Source organism: Salvia hispanica, chromosome 3, assembly GCF_023119035.1.
Source record: "Salvia hispanica cultivar TCC Black 2014 chromosome 3, UniMelb_Shisp_WGS_1.0, whole genome shotgun sequence".
NCBI classification, from domain to species: Eukaryota; Viridiplantae; Streptophyta; class Magnoliopsida; order Lamiales; family Lamiaceae; genus Salvia; species Salvia hispanica.
Genome location: NC_062967.1, coordinates 38,456,684 through 38,474,207, shown reverse-complemented (window position 1 = coordinate 38,474,207; position 17,524 = coordinate 38,456,684). Strand labels below are relative to the sequence as shown.

The following is a 17,524-nucleotide window of genomic DNA, read 5'->3' as shown; positions in this document are numbered from 1 at the left end:
TATACAACGATTTACCGATTAAATATTCACTATTCAATATCCATTCAAAAGTTTATTGCAAATAATAAATTTATAAGTACAATCTTTATTAAATAGTGGGTTGTTAATTGTGCTGTGCACAAATATAATTTGGTTGGTCCAACAAATTATTATTCTCAACTTTTTAAAATTAATACCTATAGAAATCTAGCGTTTCAAATGTCAAAAAAATTTTAAAATCCTCCAAAAATATATACTAATAAAGTAATAATCAATACACCAAATTATTATGCACTTGCGTCAATACCAAGTAATTAATTGCGTGTGGTGGAACATTTGCAAATTTACCCAAATGATTTTGTCCCATAAAGTCACAAACAAATTAGTCAGAATTTTGGTAATCTTTGAAGATATAATTTTATTAATTTAATTTCAGTGCTATATATATTTGATTAGAAAATGGGAATTGCTATTTTGCTATTATCCCGCATGCAAAAATCATATGAAATGAAAATTGCGTGCAGACGTTCGAATCAGATTTTGTTCACTAAATATTTTTTAAATTAAATTTTAGTAATTTATACAGCTAGTTATGAAATCACATTTGGAGATATATTAATCATCGATTAGATTATAATGATAATAGTCAATTGAGTGCGGTACACTAATCTTTTAAATTTTGTAAAGTTAATTAATTAGCCGCATGTTTATATATTCTTTAGATTATCGGACAATTTGTCAAATTCTACTCTATCTTGTAATTTTAAAATCCATTAATTTTATTATGAAAAATATAATAGAGTATAAGACTAGACTAAATTATTTTAGCTTTCAAATTATACACATTTTCTTATCAAATTTAAATCAATTAGAAAATTAAGAAAAATGTCAAAGTTAAGGCAATTGACAATTTTTCAATCCAATGTAAATTCATGTAACTATTTGAATTCTGATATCGGATAAACTTCAATTTGCGCAAATGTGTATTTAATCATATCTGAAACAATTATAACTCGTATATTTTGCTACCAACTTTTAATCCTTTAATTAATTAAGAGAATAGAAAATCGAATTTGAATAGTTATTCAGTGAATCCGTAAATAAGTTCATGCAATTCGATAGAAATAATTAAACTAAAAATATGCGACGACGTCGTTTCATTCGTCGAAAACCGAGCTCGTATAAATATCGGAGCAGAGAAAGTCTTCCATCAGTTTACTCCCTTCTCTTAACCCAAAAATCTAGAGAGAGAAAATCCATGGATATTACAGACATCTTAGAGAGAGAAAAAGAGGAAAAACAATAAATAGGCCAAACAAAAAGTGAAAAAAAGGAAAGCAAAGCAAAAAAGAAAAAAAAGAAAAAAAAAAGAGCAGAGTGGAGACATTAAAGCAGTTGCTGGTGTATTCATTTGGTTGATGTTGGATAATCAACAAGGCTCCTTCTCCTTGCTTCTTCCCAAGGTCAGATTCGTGTTTTCCCCCTCCGCCCCATGCTAATCGCCGCCGCCGCCGCGTTCCAATCAATCGGGAGCAGAATCGGCAACTGTGTCGCCGTCGGCGGATTCTGGAGGGATGCGGCGGCGAACGGCGGCGTGAACCTCGCCAATCACGGCGTTTGCTGGCCTCGCGTTAGCCGCCGCAGTGTTCTACACCACTAGGTGAAGAGATAGCGGAGGAATCTTCGACGGACTGAGAAATCCGGTGTTGTAACCCTAGGGAGACTTAATTTAATTAGTTAGGCGAAAAATTGGGGGAAAATTTAGTGATAAAGTGTTCATAGATGAGAGCTCTAAGACGAAGTCAGACTTCGTCAAAATCTTCGTCGCCGTCGTCGTCGTCTCCGCCGACTTCGTCGTGGATTCATTTGAGATCGGCTTTGTACATAGTAGCTTCCTCAAATTCATCACCAGCCTCTTGTTCTTCTTCCTCTTCTGATCGGTGAGTCTCTTCTCTCTCTCTCTCTCTAAATTAAACTCTCTGAAAGTGTTTTGTAATTGGTTGTTTTCCTAATCTTAAGTTCAGATCTCGAGTTTTTACTTCAAATATCATATCTGTTCCCTTTACTCTTTGAGTTCAATCCGCCGTTTCTTTCCAGCTCGGCGCAGAACTATCCATTTGGCCGCCGTAGGTGTACGCTTCAGTTAGTTTAGTTGGTAGGAATCGATGTGTAAGAGAAATGTTGATTTGACTTGGTCTATGGTATTCTTTTTTGATTTGCTAGTCAAAATACTTTGAAAGATCGTTGGTGTTGAATATCTAGTGCTTGATATATAGAAAGACTCATTCTTGCCGTTAATATTGGATTTTGTGAAATTAAAGTGTAATCTATTGAAGGTCACCTACGCTGGACTTCTGGAATTAGAAAATTTGAGATCTTGTGAGAAATATGTTTACATTTATAGTTTAGTCTATCTATGAAATGGACATAGATGATATGAGAAATAAAATCTCGCTTGATGTAGAAATTGTCGATTGACCTGCTTTTGCTGATGCAGTACATCAATTTTCTCTGAATCTTCTTTGAAGTCTTGAACGAGATGGACAATATGCCTGGTGTGAGATTTAGTATGCGCCTGTGCGGCCATAAATATCGAATATTTCTTAATAAACTGAACACACTAGCTATCTTTCATCATATTTCAAGGTGTTGATTTATCTGATTTTTACATGGCTGTAAAAGATATACAGTATCATTTTGTTCTCATTTGGGCTATATACTAGAGTTGTTTAACATTGTGCATTTTAGATGAGTTACGGTTTCCTGCATACAATTATGTTTTAACCTTATGTTATTCTGTATAATGATTTCTGGTCTATAGGCCTTTTACATTAGCAGTCAATGACAAATTGTACAACCTCAATCACAAAGTCGGCCAATCTCCTTATAATTAGCACTTGTTCTGTTGTTCATCTGTGTTATGACCTTAGCAGCAGTGAATATTCTGCTACCTCAAATATTAGTTCACACTGCTGATTTCTCAGTAGCTATATTTGTTCCAATTTCTTTCTTTAATGACAACATAATACATCTTTTTTTAGATATTCCACAGAACCAGGAATTAGCACTTCAAAAGAGTAGAATTATGGAATATTAGAACCAGTTGATATTTACTCGGACTCTTCCATGCCTAAATGCGAACTATGGCCGCTGTATTAGTTCCCTGAGATGTATTTCGGTTGTTTAATCTAGGATGCAAGATGAAGAACCTTTCTGGTAGCTTGGCTAGCTATTCAGTTGTGGTTACTTGAGTTAGCTACTTTGTTCAAATATCAGCTGACTATTAAGTTACTTTTTTGGTTTAATTAACATTGTCTCTCTCATTTATCAAATGAATAAATAGCAATATTGCTCATTTTCAGTGGTCGCCTCAAATCCCCATGGTCTCGGAGAAAAAGGAAACATATACTCTCACCTCAGCAGTGGAGAAGTTTGTTCACTCCTGATGGAAAACTCCGTGACAATGGAGTTAAATTCCTGAAGAAAGTTCGAAGCGGAGTGAGTTGTGATTTCATACAGCTGCAAATTCCCATTTTCCTTCTTTTACTTTGAATTATTCCTTCTGAATTGTTGCTTGCCGAAGTTCACCTTTAATGACTTTGTTGTTGTACTTGGGAACTGCCTGAATTTGATTTCATACCTTGCGTTATGCAGGGTGTTGATCCTAGTATCAGGGGAGAGGTTTGGCCATTTCTTCTAGGAGTGTAAGTTGAATATGCTATGTGAATGTCAATTTTTTTTTTTCATTTCTTTCTTGTATATGAACACCCCATCAATAGTTTAGTTTCTTCAGTTTCTTAGATTTAACCTTGCTAAGAAATTCTTATGAAGTAAATAAATGAAGAATAAGGATTGGTCAGGTTACAGCTAGTGTTTCACAAAACCTATATGCTTCTTGGTGTTTGTGTTTGCTTGTAATAATGCCATTTTGATTATTCACGTCTCTGAATATAAGTCGTCAGCTTCCTCTTTTGGTCCAACAATGTTTCTATCATCAAGTCCTTAACTTTAGTCTTTAAGACGCACCAACCTTAGTTCCCCTTGTTGAGGTAGTGTTTCTCTGTTATCAACATGTACTTCAAGAATATGCATATGGCTTTGTCATAACGATCTTGAAATCTTTCTGCAGCTATGACCTGAGAAGTACCAAAGAAGAAAGAGATACTACTAAAGCCAAGAACAGGTAGAGTCACAAACACGAGCTCTCATTTATTAACCCTTGAAATACCACTACTACCTTGGCATAAATTCACAAATGCCAGTGAAATAAGACAAGGAAGATAAGACGTGCCATGTTAAGTTAGCATGGTCTTTATTTTTGGTTTTTCTTATCTATCCTCAAATCTTCCCTTTTCTTTCTTATCTTCTTTTTTTCTTCTTCTCTAATCTCCACTTCTTCTATATGTTTAAATATTAAGTTGATAAGTTTGGCTTCACGTTTGTTTTGAAATAACCTTTTAGTGGCTGTGTTACTATATGCAGAAAGGAATATGAAAAACTGCGGAGGCAGTCTCGACGACTCCTTAAGCATGTTAGTGAACCTTCTAAGTTAAGTGAAAATGGTGAAACAAGTAATACAGGTGATGGAAGTATCACTGAAGGGATTGATTCTCCTGGCTCTGAAGAGGTGGTGAGTGCCAGACAATCCCTTTCGAGTGAGGAAGCATTCGATAATGAGGATGAATTCTGTGCCACCAGCTCAATTATGAATGGGTATGAGGGTTCAAAAAGAATTGTAGATTCCATCCTCTCCGAGTCAGAGTCCTCAGATTCTGAATCCTCAGATGATCCTGAATTGAGTCAAACTTTCGACTTTACAGAAAACACACAGGACCAGGCCCCTGAAAATGACCTGTCCTTAAAGGAGGATTCATCTCCTTCAAGCATGGATGTTCGGTCTCAACCATTCAGTAGGGAGGATTATGCCACCTGGCAGCGAATAATCCGCCTAGATGCTATCCGGGCCAATGAGGATTGGATATCGTACTCCCCGACACAGGCCACAGTGACAGATGCAAAAGCCCGACGTGCTGCTGAGGCAGTGAGGCTGAAGGATTACGACCACCTTATTCCTAGCAGGATCTACCATGCTTCTCGTTTGGTAGCCATTCTTGAAGCTTATGCACTTTATGATCCTGAAATCGGCTATTGCCAGGGAATGAGTGATCTACTTTCTCCCATAATAGCTGTGATGACGGAGGACCACGAAGCTTTCTGGTGCTTTGTGGGTTTCATGAAGAAGGCTCGTCACAATTTTCGACTCGATGAAGTGGGTATCAGAAGGCAGCTGAACATTGTCTCTAAAATCATCAAGTACAAGGACTCACACCTCTACAGGCATCTCGAGGAGCTCCAGGCCGAGGATTGCTTCTTCGTTTACAGGATGGTGGTCGTGCTCTTTAGAAGGGAACTAACTTTTGAGCAAACTCTATGCCTCTGGGAAGTCGTGTGGGCCGATCAGGTTGCCATCAGGGCTGGTATCGGGAAGTCTGCTTGGAGCAGGATTAGGCAGCGGGCCCCTCCAACCGATGATCTTTTGCTCTATGCTATAGCAGCCTCTGTCCTTCAAAGGAGGAAGCAAATCGTAGAGAAATACAGCAGCATGGACGAGATTCTAAGGGAGTGCAATTCGATGGCCGGGCATCTCGATGTGTGGAAGCTTCTGGATGATGCGCACCACTTGGTCGTCAACCTCCATGACAAGATGAAGACTTCCTGAGTATGTAACTTACACCCTAATTATCGCAAAGTCTATCATTGAAGAATTTTCTCCATTAGGTTTCTTGGAAAACCGCAAACTTGGTGCTTGTTTCGGGTGAAGGTAGCAAAGCTCCTAAGCAACGGGGCTGCTACGACTGTTCTTAGGTCTTTTCATATAGGCAGTTTCCAATTAGAAATCTTTGATTCCATCTGTAATTCTGTACCTCTACACTTGAAAATTTTCAGCTGAAGCTTATTTCATTTTGTGAACAATGAATTACTAATATCAAACGTTTATTGCAACAAGTGTCAAACTTGCAAAATATATTCAATTAGATTGAATTTATTCATTGTTAAAAAACACATTCAAACTCAAAAATATTCAACTGAAATACAGAGAGTATGTTAAAGTTCACATCCTCCTTGGGCAAGAGGAGCTAAGAAGCAACGGTGTGTCGCTTAAGACAACTTCTCTTTGGTGTAATGTCGGACAGCAAAGGCCAGACCCAAAATCAAGAGAGGCACGAGGAACTGCAGGATCTTGATCCCAAACTCGGATGTCTTGTTCGCATTGTAAGCAACGTGTGACGGAGGGGGGTAAGTGCGTTTCAAGGGAACTGTTGCCGGGTCTATCTCCCCGATGTAGTACTGGTCCATCATCTTGTGAGCTTCATCGCTGTGCCCAATATCCTCAAAGTCATTGGTTGCGTCTTTACCTGTGATGCGCCAATAACTTCAAGAACCGATCTTTGTATTTCATGAGAACGATACGTGGCTGTGGAAAGATTAGATTACCTGTAGCTGCTAGTAGAACTTCATCACCTCCAGGATGATCATCCATGAATGGAGTCACATCATAAACCTGCATTTCGAATCAGCATTAACTTGAATAATTATGCAACCAAACAATTTATCAGATTTCAAGAGTATACACAAAATTAAGATTACAAACTTGAAATCACTGTGAACAATCTCCCTACCCCCCCTCTCCTTCTCTCATTCACACACACACACACACAACAAAACTCAACTTTTGCTTACTATTATTATCTCTCTCTCTCTCTCCCTCTCTAAATTTACTTGACAGCTAAAAATAGCACAACCAATTAACTAAGCATGTATAGTTTGATCGTTATGATATGCATATCCAGTATTAAATCTACATAGTAGTAACAACACAAATTTCCAGATCATCCTGAAAAAAATTGAGCACCTCTCACAAAATTTTCACTCCTTCACCATTCACCAACATGAGTTATACTTCCTCCATTCCATAATAATAGAGTCATTTTGCCATTTCGATACGTTACATAGTAATAGAGTCTCAACACATTTCTCCACACCAACTATACTCTCTCTTACTATATTATCTCTTCATTTGTCCACCTTTCTCATTTTCCACTTTATTCTCCATTTACTTAATTCACCTAACACAATTTCCTTAATCTTCGTGCCGAAAAGGAAAGCTTTCATTACTATAGAGCGGAGGGAGTATTGAATTAACAAAATCAACAACACAACTTCACATATTATCAGCCTGAGCAAACTAAAAATAGCTCAATTGACCAATTTCTCTACGTAGTTATTCACAATAGCATCTTTCACCGTAGGAAAGGTGAAAACCGAAAGCATCACCCAATTAATCAACGGTAAAAACTTATAAAATTCGGAAAACAGAGTTTCATTGATAAAATTAAGAAAAAATTAACAACGAGAACGAACTTGGGAAATGAATCCAACATTTTTTCCTGAAAAAAACGAAATCGAACCTTTCCACTGATAACGAGCCAACAATCCTTAGTCTTATTATGCTTCACAACTTCCTCAAACAAGTGAACTTTTGCACCGGACGCCATTGTTAATTTCCTCACGCAGCTGCAGAAAATCTCGCAACCAAAATCAAAATTCTCCACGATCAGCGCACAGCAGACAAGGAAAACCGAAGATCCGAAGCAATTAGGCAGAAAAAACGAAGGAATCTCAGAATTGAAATCGAAAGAGAGGAGCTTACTCGAGAGAGAAGGTTTGACCAACTGGCAGGATTGACTCTCTCCAACAGCAGCCTGAGAAATGACTGTTTAGTATTGAAATCATCGATGGTGTTTATATTCATTATATGGTTGTGAAGAATTTGACAATTGGCCCCAAAAGTTGTCGAAAATTCACATTTAGGTTACTCTCTAGAAACTTCTAATATTGATTATGAAAACTGAATTACCGGTGAGTAATTATCTCTTATTTTCTTTTTTACTCAATATGTGAATAATTATCTGATTATCTTTATAAATTTTTGTAATGAATTCTATATTCGATTAACTCTTTCGGTTTCCATTTTATTATAAAAATAAGACGTAATAAATTAAATTTTTTTAATATTCTTAAAATAAGTGATAAGCGAATATAACAATTAATGTAGGCAGAATTATGTCAGTTCTCGTTTGTATCATTAACAAATTGAGTTGATCGGGCCTACTTTTTTTTTCAAATGCTATTCAATAAATGTAGGCAGAAAATTTGGAAAATTTTGTACTATTTTATTTTATATAATTTGGTGTTGGACAATATGAGGATTATAGTAATTGAGATGAATTTCTTCCTCCTCACAACCAAATTATATCACTTCACATGAGACGAGATACAATTGTTGGAGATCGAAAATATTATGCGAACAACTAATTTTGAATTTGATTAAATGTTACAAAATCGATAAAATGGAAGAAATTCAAGTGAATGGAAATAGAAGGATTCTCCACTGTCGAGCTTGCTTCATTTCGAATCAAGATATAGTAGATAAATAAACACATTCCATTTCATTGATCGGCCAGGACATTCCTATGGCTAAACACCTAGGAAGACATAGAATGAACGAGAGTTGTTGAAAATAGGATATGGGATGACTTTTTGAAATTTTAATATTTTACTCTTGAATTTAAATAAGGAAATTTATGTCTTCGCCCTATAAAAGAAAGAATAAATCAAACTGAATACTGCACATATTCCCACCAAATATTTATATTGTGATGGTGTGAAATAAATACTGCAATGTGGTGATAGGAGGCATGCAATGAGGCATGTGTGTATAAAATTATTTAAGTTGTAAACATAGACAACATTTAAGAGGGCTTCATCTATAAATTTATTTATATTTGCATCATATGTGGTACATTATACAATAATTTTTCTTGAACAGGTATCCAACACGCTAGACAACAATCTATATCGCTGTCTAACAACAATCTATATTGCTGCCTAACGTATTGAATATTGTTGTATAACGTTTATAATATTGTTGTATAAGTAGTGTCACAGTGTCACTTTAAGAGGGATTGTCATTTTAATACAAACATGCATCATATTCTATATATTTAGGTTGCGCATAAGTTTGATTAGTTAAAATGTAGTATGTTTTAAATAAGTTAGTGTTTGATTTGTTAAATAAATGAGGAAGATATCTCAACTTTGTGTTTTATCATTTTGAGACAATAAGTTGTAAAGTCTGGATAATTAGATTTTTCAATTTGACAATACGACATATTTGTTATATGTTGACATCAAATATGAAAATCTAAATGTCTAGATTTTAGTTTGTGCGATTTGAAATTGATTACACCTCATAAGTTGCAATGTATTTAAACTAGTATCAACCCGTGCGTTGCACGACCTACTGAATTTTAAATTAAAAAGTCAATTAAATAAATGAAATGAGAAAATATAAAATTATACATGGTTTATAGATCCCAAATAAAATTATACAAAATTTATAAAATATATAATATGTATGAAATAAAAATTAAATAGTGACACAACATAAAAGAGTTTATTGACTATGCAATTGTACACATACAGTGATTGACCAGTGTTCAACCTATTATCAATCCAACCTTCCATCGAGGTGAACTGAACTATATAAAATATAATATTTTTCAAATAACAAAAACATTAAAAATCTTTATAGAATATTAAATCTCGAAAGACAACATGAGGAGCATACATCATAGAAAGCTTAATATTCCACTCATACAACAATAATTTGAAAATTTTGATTTTTTTGTTCTAGATGATTTCCCCAACGGTTCTTCATGCCAAAAAAATGCATCCCAATAGGAACAATAAGAACTTATCCATGAAGCATCACCAATATTCTGATATTCTGCAAAATAATATACACAAACTATATTGACACAACTTTAGATGAATCAACACTCACCATAAATCAACAATTATCACGTTTAATAATCTTGCTAGGGTCAACAATTGCGCCAATAATATCTAAAAAAAATAGAAGTAGCAACAATGTTAAAAAAACAAATAACAATATTATAGTTGAGAGTAATATTTAAAAATGTCAAATAGTGTCTCCTCAACTACATTATCAATCAGCGTGATATATTCAAATGTCTTAAACGTTAAATTGGAGTAGAAAATAAAAACAAAATGACGATCAACACTCACTGCGAATCACAATTTTAATCTCAATGAGTCGAAAATTAGATTATATAATAACCTTGCCAGGGTCAATGATAACACCAATGGTATAAAAAAAAATAAAAGTTGAGACAATGTTAATAATAATAATAATAATAATAATAATAATAATAATAATAATAATAATAATAATAATAATAATAATAAACAATGTGTATAATAGATTCATATAAATGTACTACTATCGATAAAGAGTAATAATCATATTGGAAGTAAAAATATCTTTGTACTACTATCGATAAAGAGTAATAATCATGTTGGAAGTAAAAATATCTTTTTGCAGAAAATTCGTAATGCAATGAGAAAAGACAAAAAGGAATGAATTTTATCTAACCAATGATACGTATTTATAGGTAAAAAGTATGAAGAAACAATCATAAATTGATGGAATTATAACATTATTGACCGCCTTAAATTTACATTGAAAACTGATTGATTTGTTTAAATGTCATTTTTATTGCCTTTACGCCTTACTTTCTTTAGTGGGATTAATTGATATTTATAACTTTTAAAAAATAAGATTAAAATGAAGGTTATAAATCTTTATGATTATAAGAGGGCATGTATTAAAAGCCGTATATGGAGCCATATTAATAATTAATACTAATATGTAAATGTAAAGTAGAATAATTCTCATGTTATAAATATATTAAAAAAAATTAAACATGCCACTATTTTTATATTATGTTTACCTTTATTATTCTTAATAACTCATAATCATAAAGATTTGTAACCTCCATTTTAATCCTATTACTTAAAAAGTATAAATATCTAAATTCATCCCACAACTTATAAATATTTCAAAATAAGGCTAAAACTCGCCTTTTATATTAGTATAGATTATAATTGAACACAATTCACCTTATTAAAAACCATTTTTAACTAGGAAATGAGAAATGTGAGGGTGTATACGTAAATTGATGTTGACATGTTGTTAACTAATAACTGGGTTGAAATTTCAATACCAATAACTTAATCCAACAATTTGATTGGTAAGAAAAACTCTTGCAAATAAAAAACCAACATGAATTCTTCTATACTAGGAACAAAACAAATAAATGCAGATAATTAAACTCACGAATCAAATCTATATCTATACATGTATAAAAGGCGAGTTTTGACCTTATTTAGAATATTTATAAATTATGGGATGAATTTGAATATTTATAAGCTATGTCACAATCAATATAGAGAAGTGAAGGTTAGAAAAAATGGTTGGCTTGCCTATAACATATTCATATTGCATGTTCAATTATAGTACTTTGTAACGCCTAACTTGATTTGACTCCAACCTATTGCATCGGTCAATTCGTCAATGATATAGTAATTTGTAACGCCTAACTTGATTTCAATGTAAAGAGACAAGTAAAAGGTGATCGTTTATATTTATGGTGTGGTGTGTTTGAATGCGGACCAATAACTAGCCTTGATATTAGTCAGTTTTTGTATTTATAGATATGAAAGACGAGTTTTGGCCTTATTTAGAAATATTTATAAGTTATGGGATGAATTTGAATATTTATAAACTATGTCACAATCAATGTAGAGAAGTGAAGGTTAGAAAAAATGGTTCATCCATTGGCTTGCCTATAACATATTGCATCGTTCAATGATAGTCCTTTGTAATGCCTAAATTGATTTGCCTCCAACCTATTGCATCGGTCAATCCGTCAATGATGTAGTAATTTGTAATGCCTAACTTGATTTCAATGTAAAGAGTCAAGTAAAAGGTGATCGTTTATATTTATAGTGTGGTGTGTTTGAATGCGGACTAATAATTAGCCTTGATATTAGTCCGTCTTTGTATTTATGTAATCGAGTAATGGTCATATTTTAGCCGTTTTTCATTTTTATTCCGATTGAATAATTATATTTGTTGTCTCTCTCTTAGTACCAATGCTATATATATTCACGCACTAATATTAGTATTTTTGCAAGGTGGATTGCTGGGTTGGTGGATTATTAGGGGAAACATATTACTTCTAATGTTTCATTTAGGATTAGTAGAAACAATTAGAAGATCTTGTATATGTTTATAGGATATATTCTTAGTTGTTCTGATGAAAATAAAATGGATCGTGCATCGCACGGGCGCACGGGTGTGATACTACTAGTAAAAAAGTCAAGTTTGTCCCAATTGTGAATGAAATCTTGATTCCAACCTCCAGAAATGCTCAACAATTAAAATTTCATTTATTGTGAGGCCATTTCTACATAATATATGGACATTATTTAATAGCGTAAATGTAAGAAATACTCCACTGCTATAACAAGAGACGTGTACAAATATAGCTTGAAGAGCTTACGTTACGTGACCAATAAAGATACACAAATATATGTAATCAAATGTGTTACTTACTTAGCTTGCTGAATTCAACTTGTTTTTAGTTTTGCATCGTATCTGAACTCTGGCATTGAACAATCATCGTGACTCACGATATTCAATGTAAAAGAAAATGTGTTGCACATAAAATAAATAAATAAATTTGATATAATGCATCATATAAACAAATACTACAACATTATCTATCAAAATTACGGTTCACAAATGTTCTATCCATTTATATTTTACCAGACAAATGTAACTTATAAACTGGATCGAATTATCTTTCAATGCTACTGGAAGAATTTGAGAGCTAAACTGGATCGAATTATCTTTCAATGCTACTGGAAGAATTTTAGAGCTCTCAAATGACCGATTCAGTGTGAGTCTTCCAAGCCAAAATAATCATAAAAACCAAGGTCCAATTTTAGAATTCTTGAACGACCGACTCTAGTGCTACTAGAGGCCAATTATAATCATAAACACATGCACATGTTTCATCTTTCTTGGTTACTAGACGCTCTTGTAAAATAGTTTAGCTTACATAAAAATGTGCTACAAATTGAAATTTCAAATAAAATATTTTCTTAATTTATATATATGCCGGTGAACATGGGCCAGCCCATATACAGTTGGGCCGATTAAGGGCCGGAGAACATCACTTCCTTCTTCAAATATAAATAAATTTAGTAATTATACTTGGGCAATATTATTTGTTACAAATAATGAATATCATAAATTAAATAAATAATATGGGAACGTTTCCATTACATGATCCAGTTAATCTAAATTGCGAGGCATACTATATAGAGCTCGTCGGGTAGCGGTGCGGATCACCTCCAACATTTAATAAAACATCACCTAATACACCAACAAGAAATTGACATGTGGATATTATTTATAAATTGATAAAAATACTGCCACTCCAGATTTACTCACGCCAAACACCCTTACTGCACTGTAAATCTCTCCCTTCCCTCACAAATTGGCAACCACCATTAAATCTCTCTTTTCCCTCTTAATTTTCAAGCATTGCTTCCTATCTGAAACTATATTAATGGTTTATGATTAAATTCATGGTTATACAATGAACAAGAGAACAAATATGTAAAAAGAAAAGAGACGGAAAATTTTCAACATTGTTTTGCAAAGCTTTTGCATTATCTTCTTCAGGAGTGCATGTGGCAGTACTTTCAGTTTTGGTTTTACGCAGAGATCTTGAATAGAATTTGTAAATCTCTCTGCCTCTGTTCTTTGTATTCAATTTTATTGCTTGAATTCAGATTCGTCACCATCATCGGCTTCCCGCAATGGAGGTCGTCGACTCTTTGAATTCCAGCAACGGAGATCATTGCCGGCGAAATTGAAGACGCCGGAATTTGAAGTTGTCCAGTTTAAATTGCTAGAATGCAAGTTTGAGTGGGGATGAGAGGTAGAGAGAGAATTGAATAGATTCGTCACCATCATCGGCTTCCCGCGGCGGAGGTCGTCGGCTCTTTGGAGAAGGAATCTGGAGTGGCAGTATTTTTATCAATTTATAAATAATATCCACATGTCAATTTCTTGTTGGTGTATTAGGTGATGTTTTATTAAATGTTGGAGGTGATCCGCACCGGTCTGGTAGTATTGCAAATAATTAATATGGATGTATGGTTAAAAAGCTTTCATGACTTTATGGGCAGAATTAGATGTTGTTTGGTTCAACCCAAGCAATTTGTTAAGTTCATTTCTATTATTTGGCTGAATTGGAGTAGGCCTGAAACATAAAAGGGCCATAACTTTAATACCCCTCTTCATTTCCAAATTCCAAAGTAAGCTAAACTCAAAATGCAACAAAAAGTGAGAGCTGAAGCAAGAAGGTAGTTTCTTGATTCAGAATTGGGAAGGGAGTATATGTACAAAATGTGAACAGAATATCATGGACAACATTACTCCATTCACAATTGAAAATCAAAGACCACAAACATCAATGTTTAGAGAAACAGAGTTCAAAATCGAATCACTGCACATATTAAGCAGATGCACCAATCGGGTAGAAATTGTCAAACAAATAATTCAGCATATGCACTCGAATTTCGCAAAAAATTCGCTGAGTCAAGTAAGCCAGGCAACCATGTCGTGTTTCAGCAAAATTTTCACAAATTTTTTTCCCCCAATGCCCAAATCAATCACAGCATGCACCAACGAAATCGGAGTTTGTAAACCAAATTACCAAAATAGAATCGAACAAGAACCCATAAAACGCCGAAAATCGGTCCCTAAAACCGTCTGAAATTGACAATTCAAAAAAAAAAATCAGACATTTGAATTGGAATTTACCCGGAATTTGGTCAGCCGCTCGATGAAAAATTGGACCTCCAACGGTAACAATTTGAAGATTTCGAAGAGCAAATTCGAACAATTGCTACGTTTTCAGCCAAATCCTGAAATGCCCGTCACTTATACCAGCTCCACACTCTGTTGGAGTTGACACACCATCGCTGATAGTTGTAGATGTAGGTGGGAAATCCGCTTGGAGTATACCGGGTCGCTCGAAAAGTTTGCTTGCTACCAAACACCGGAAACAAAGTGAGGAGGAGGGTGTTTCGAGCTGTTTCGGGCGTACCAGACGAGCCCATACAGTGATCAAGTCACAAAATACAATTTAGTCAATAAAATATACATATTTTAATAGAATAATAGGTCGGGAATTTAAGTCGATCAATATACGAATGTTTGTATGTATAAATTGAACATACTATTATTTATGAAGTTTGTTTTAATATATGATAATGATTTATTAAAGATATGAGAAGATTGCGATCTCTTGAGGTGGCCAAAAACCAACCTAACAATTCCTCACATCACTTTCATGATTCCCCTATTTCAATCACAGCCTCACACACTATTGTTCGCACAAACAAAACCAAAATCACATAGTAGTAGTATTTCAAGATTAAAATATAATGGACACAACAACTATCTTCGTATTATAAATATGTGATTCAGCACCAATATAATAATATACATATAATGATGCCCAAGATGATGTAACAATACTTTTTTTTATCAGTACTTAAATAAATAAAAAGAATCATAACTTTAAGATGGATGTAACAATACTTTTTTAGTACTACTAGTACTTAAATAAATAAAAGAGAATCATACCTTTTCATTGATATCTGATAAACTATACTATAATTCTTTAAATTAAATTATAAATTAATACGAGTAGTAACTTTTATTCTACTTAATCGTCCAATAATATTCAAATTTAAAATTAATATAATAAAATCAAGTTTAACAATAAAATGACATTGCTTTTTTTATTAAATGTCACCATACTCTATGCTAATATATCTATCTAAAACGATGCGATTTTTTTTTTTTTAATTATTATTATTATTAGTATTATTATTATTATTATTATTATTATTATTTCATAGTATTAGTTTCAATTCCAATCATCACAGGATAATTATGAAATAGGAGTATTAAAATGTTCCAATTTTATATTTTGGTTTAAAAATTATGAGATCGACTCGAAATCAAGAAAAAAATATGACTCGAATGACAATTTTCTCTTAAATAAAAACTACTCTATATTTATTCATCTAAAAATGAATAAGTAAGAGGAAAACAGAAAAAAAAAAAATTGAAAAAAGTATTAGAAAAAGTGGAAAACAGTTAATAATGAGAAATTCTATTAAAAAATAAAAATGTACACACAAGCGTATAAAAAATAGTGATCATTATTTTATTTAATTTTATTTTTCAGTGTGTATTGTCATTTAATAAAATGATTCATTATTTTAAAAATGAAAAGAGTCTGAAAAAGAGAGGCAGAGAGAGATATAATCATTGTTGAGAGGCAGCAATGGAGGAGTTGTTGGAAGACAGACGGTCAACCGCCATGTCCACCGGCAACCCCTCCTCTCCCTCCACTCTCCGCTTCCTCGCCTTCTCCGCCCCACCCGAATCCGACCCGCTCGAGCTCCACGAGAGCGACGTCGTCTGGTCCTTCTCCGTCTCCCCCGCCGCCGCTCCCCCTCCTCCGCCGCCGCAGCACCACCACCACCGCCGCCACAATTTCAATCCGGCGACCTCCGGCCTCTCCGCCGCCCTCTCCGACGACCACCGCCACCTCATCCGCCGCAAATCCACCGTGATGCTCGCGCCGGCATCGAGGAAGGAGGAGATTCCCAATCCTCCGTCGAGGCTCCACCAATCGGCGCCGATGAACGTGCCGCAGTGGCCGAAGGAGCTCCGCCGCAGATGCGTGAACACCGATTTCGACGGGATCGACGAGGCGGAGGACAACGACGGCGGCGATGACGAGGAGGAACAGGAGGAGGAGATTGTGCCTCCGCACGTGATCGTGGCGAGGTCGCACGTGACGTTCTCGGTGTTTGAAGGCGCCGGGAGGACGCTCAAGGGGCGCGATCTGCGCCGCGTCCGCAACGCTGTGTTTCAGAAAACAGGTTTTATCGATTGAAAATTGGGGGAAAAATTGAACGAAAATAAGCTAAAATAAATTATTAGCTGCGATTTTGACGATGAATTTCTGTTGTAATTTGTAATTTATTTATATATTATGAATGCTATGAACATGTTCGTGTTGGGGACACAATTACAGCCTCTTTTTATCTAATACAGCTTATTACTGTTGAGAGATTTTTGGATTATTATTTAAATTATCATATCATGTTATTGGATTTTTGTTTCTCTCTGTAATTGTACTGATTTATTGTTTAGACAGATTGTGATTTTGTAGGAGGAGGAGCCTTTAACCATTAGTTTGATGTTTAACCACTTAGCCTTGAAATTCATCATTCATATTAGAAAAATCTCTTGTATAGTTAAATTCTGGAGTAGTATTGAAGGTTTGAGCAGTTTTGGAATGCTCTTAAATGTGTTGTATCCATGGATATTTGTTATGTTTGTGATTGGAAACGCCTGCGCTAAATTCTTGAAAGCAAACTGATGGATGCATACGAAGTTAGATCTATGGCTGTGGAGATGTTTCATGGTGCGTTTGTCGTTGCAAGAAGAGCTTAG

General features: G+C 34.5%; 3 protein-coding genes across 4 annotated transcripts; 2 read left to right on the top strand and 1 right to left on the bottom strand.

The window, feature by feature from the left end:
• The first annotated feature begins 1,201 nt into the window (after positions 1-1,201).
• On the top strand, positions 1,202-5,952 carry LOC125213566 (rab GTPase-activating protein 22-like). The gene is made up of 5 exons (XM_048114187.1): positions 1,202-1,919; positions 3,342-3,477; positions 3,634-3,683; positions 4,109-4,162; positions 4,462-5,952. The coding sequence occupies exons 1-5, from the start codon at positions 1,762-1,764 to the stop codon at positions 5,696-5,698; spliced, it is 1,635 nt and encodes a 544-aa protein (XP_047970144.1). The 5' UTR covers positions 1,202-1,761; the 3' UTR covers positions 5,699-5,952.
• Positions 5,953-5,994: 42 nt separating this feature from the next.
• LOC125213568 (cytochrome b5-like) lies at positions 5,995-7,796 on the bottom strand. Of its 2 annotated transcripts, none has more exons than XM_048114190.1 (4): positions 7,691-7,796; positions 7,449-7,565; positions 6,475-6,541; positions 5,995-6,395 (listed from the first exon to the last, which is right to left on the bottom strand). In XM_048114190.1, the coding sequence occupies exons 1-4, from the start codon at positions 7,790-7,792 to the stop codon at positions 6,139-6,141; spliced, it is 543 nt and encodes a 180-aa protein (XP_047970147.1). In that variant the 5' UTR covers positions 7,793-7,796; the 3' UTR covers positions 5,995-6,138. The 2 variants fall into 2 exon arrangements, with proteins under 2 accessions (XP_047970147.1, XP_047970148.1); XM_048114191.1 differs by having other exon boundaries at positions 7,449-7,554; positions 7,691-7,780.
• An 8,490-nt stretch (positions 7,797-16,286) lies between these two features.
• On the top strand, positions 16,287-17,096 carry LOC125213567. Its single transcript, XM_048114189.1, has one exon. The coding sequence runs from the start codon at positions 16,344-16,346 to the stop codon at positions 16,959-16,961; it is 618 nt and encodes a 205-aa protein (XP_047970146.1). The 5' UTR covers positions 16,287-16,343; the 3' UTR covers positions 16,962-17,096.
• Positions 17,097-17,524: the final 428 nt, after the last annotated feature.

Excerpts from the sequence above, each read along its gene's own strand:
- LOC125213567 (XM_048114189.1), top strand. The coding sequence starts at position 16,344 with ATGGAGGAGTTGTTGGAAGACAGACGGTCAACCGCCATGTCCACCGGC.
- LOC125213566 (XM_048114187.1), top strand. The coding sequence starts at position 1,762 with ATGAGAGCTCTAAGACGAAGTCAGACTTCGTCAAAATCTTCGTCGCCG. Across the intron at positions 1,920-3,341 it reads TCTTCTTCCTCTTCTGATCG|TGGTCGCCTCAAATCCCCAT; the intron begins GTGAGTCTCTTC and ends GCTCATTTTCAG. Across the intron at positions 4,163-4,461 it reads ACTACTAAAGCCAAGAACAG|AAAGGAATATGAAAAACTGC; the intron begins GTAGAGTCACAA and ends TACTATATGCAG.
- LOC125213568 (XM_048114190.1), bottom strand. The coding sequence starts at position 7,792 with ATGAATATAAACACCATCGATGATTTCAATACTAAACAGTCATTTCTC. Across the intron at positions 7,566-7,690 it reads GGTCAAACCTTCTCTCTCGA|ATTTTCTGCAGCTGCGTGAG; the intron begins GTAAGCTCCTCT and ends TTTGGTTGCGAG. Across the intron at positions 6,542-7,448 it reads GGCTCGTTATCAGTGGAAAG|GTTTATGATGTGACTCCATT; the intron begins GTTCGATTTCGT and ends TTCGAAATGCAG.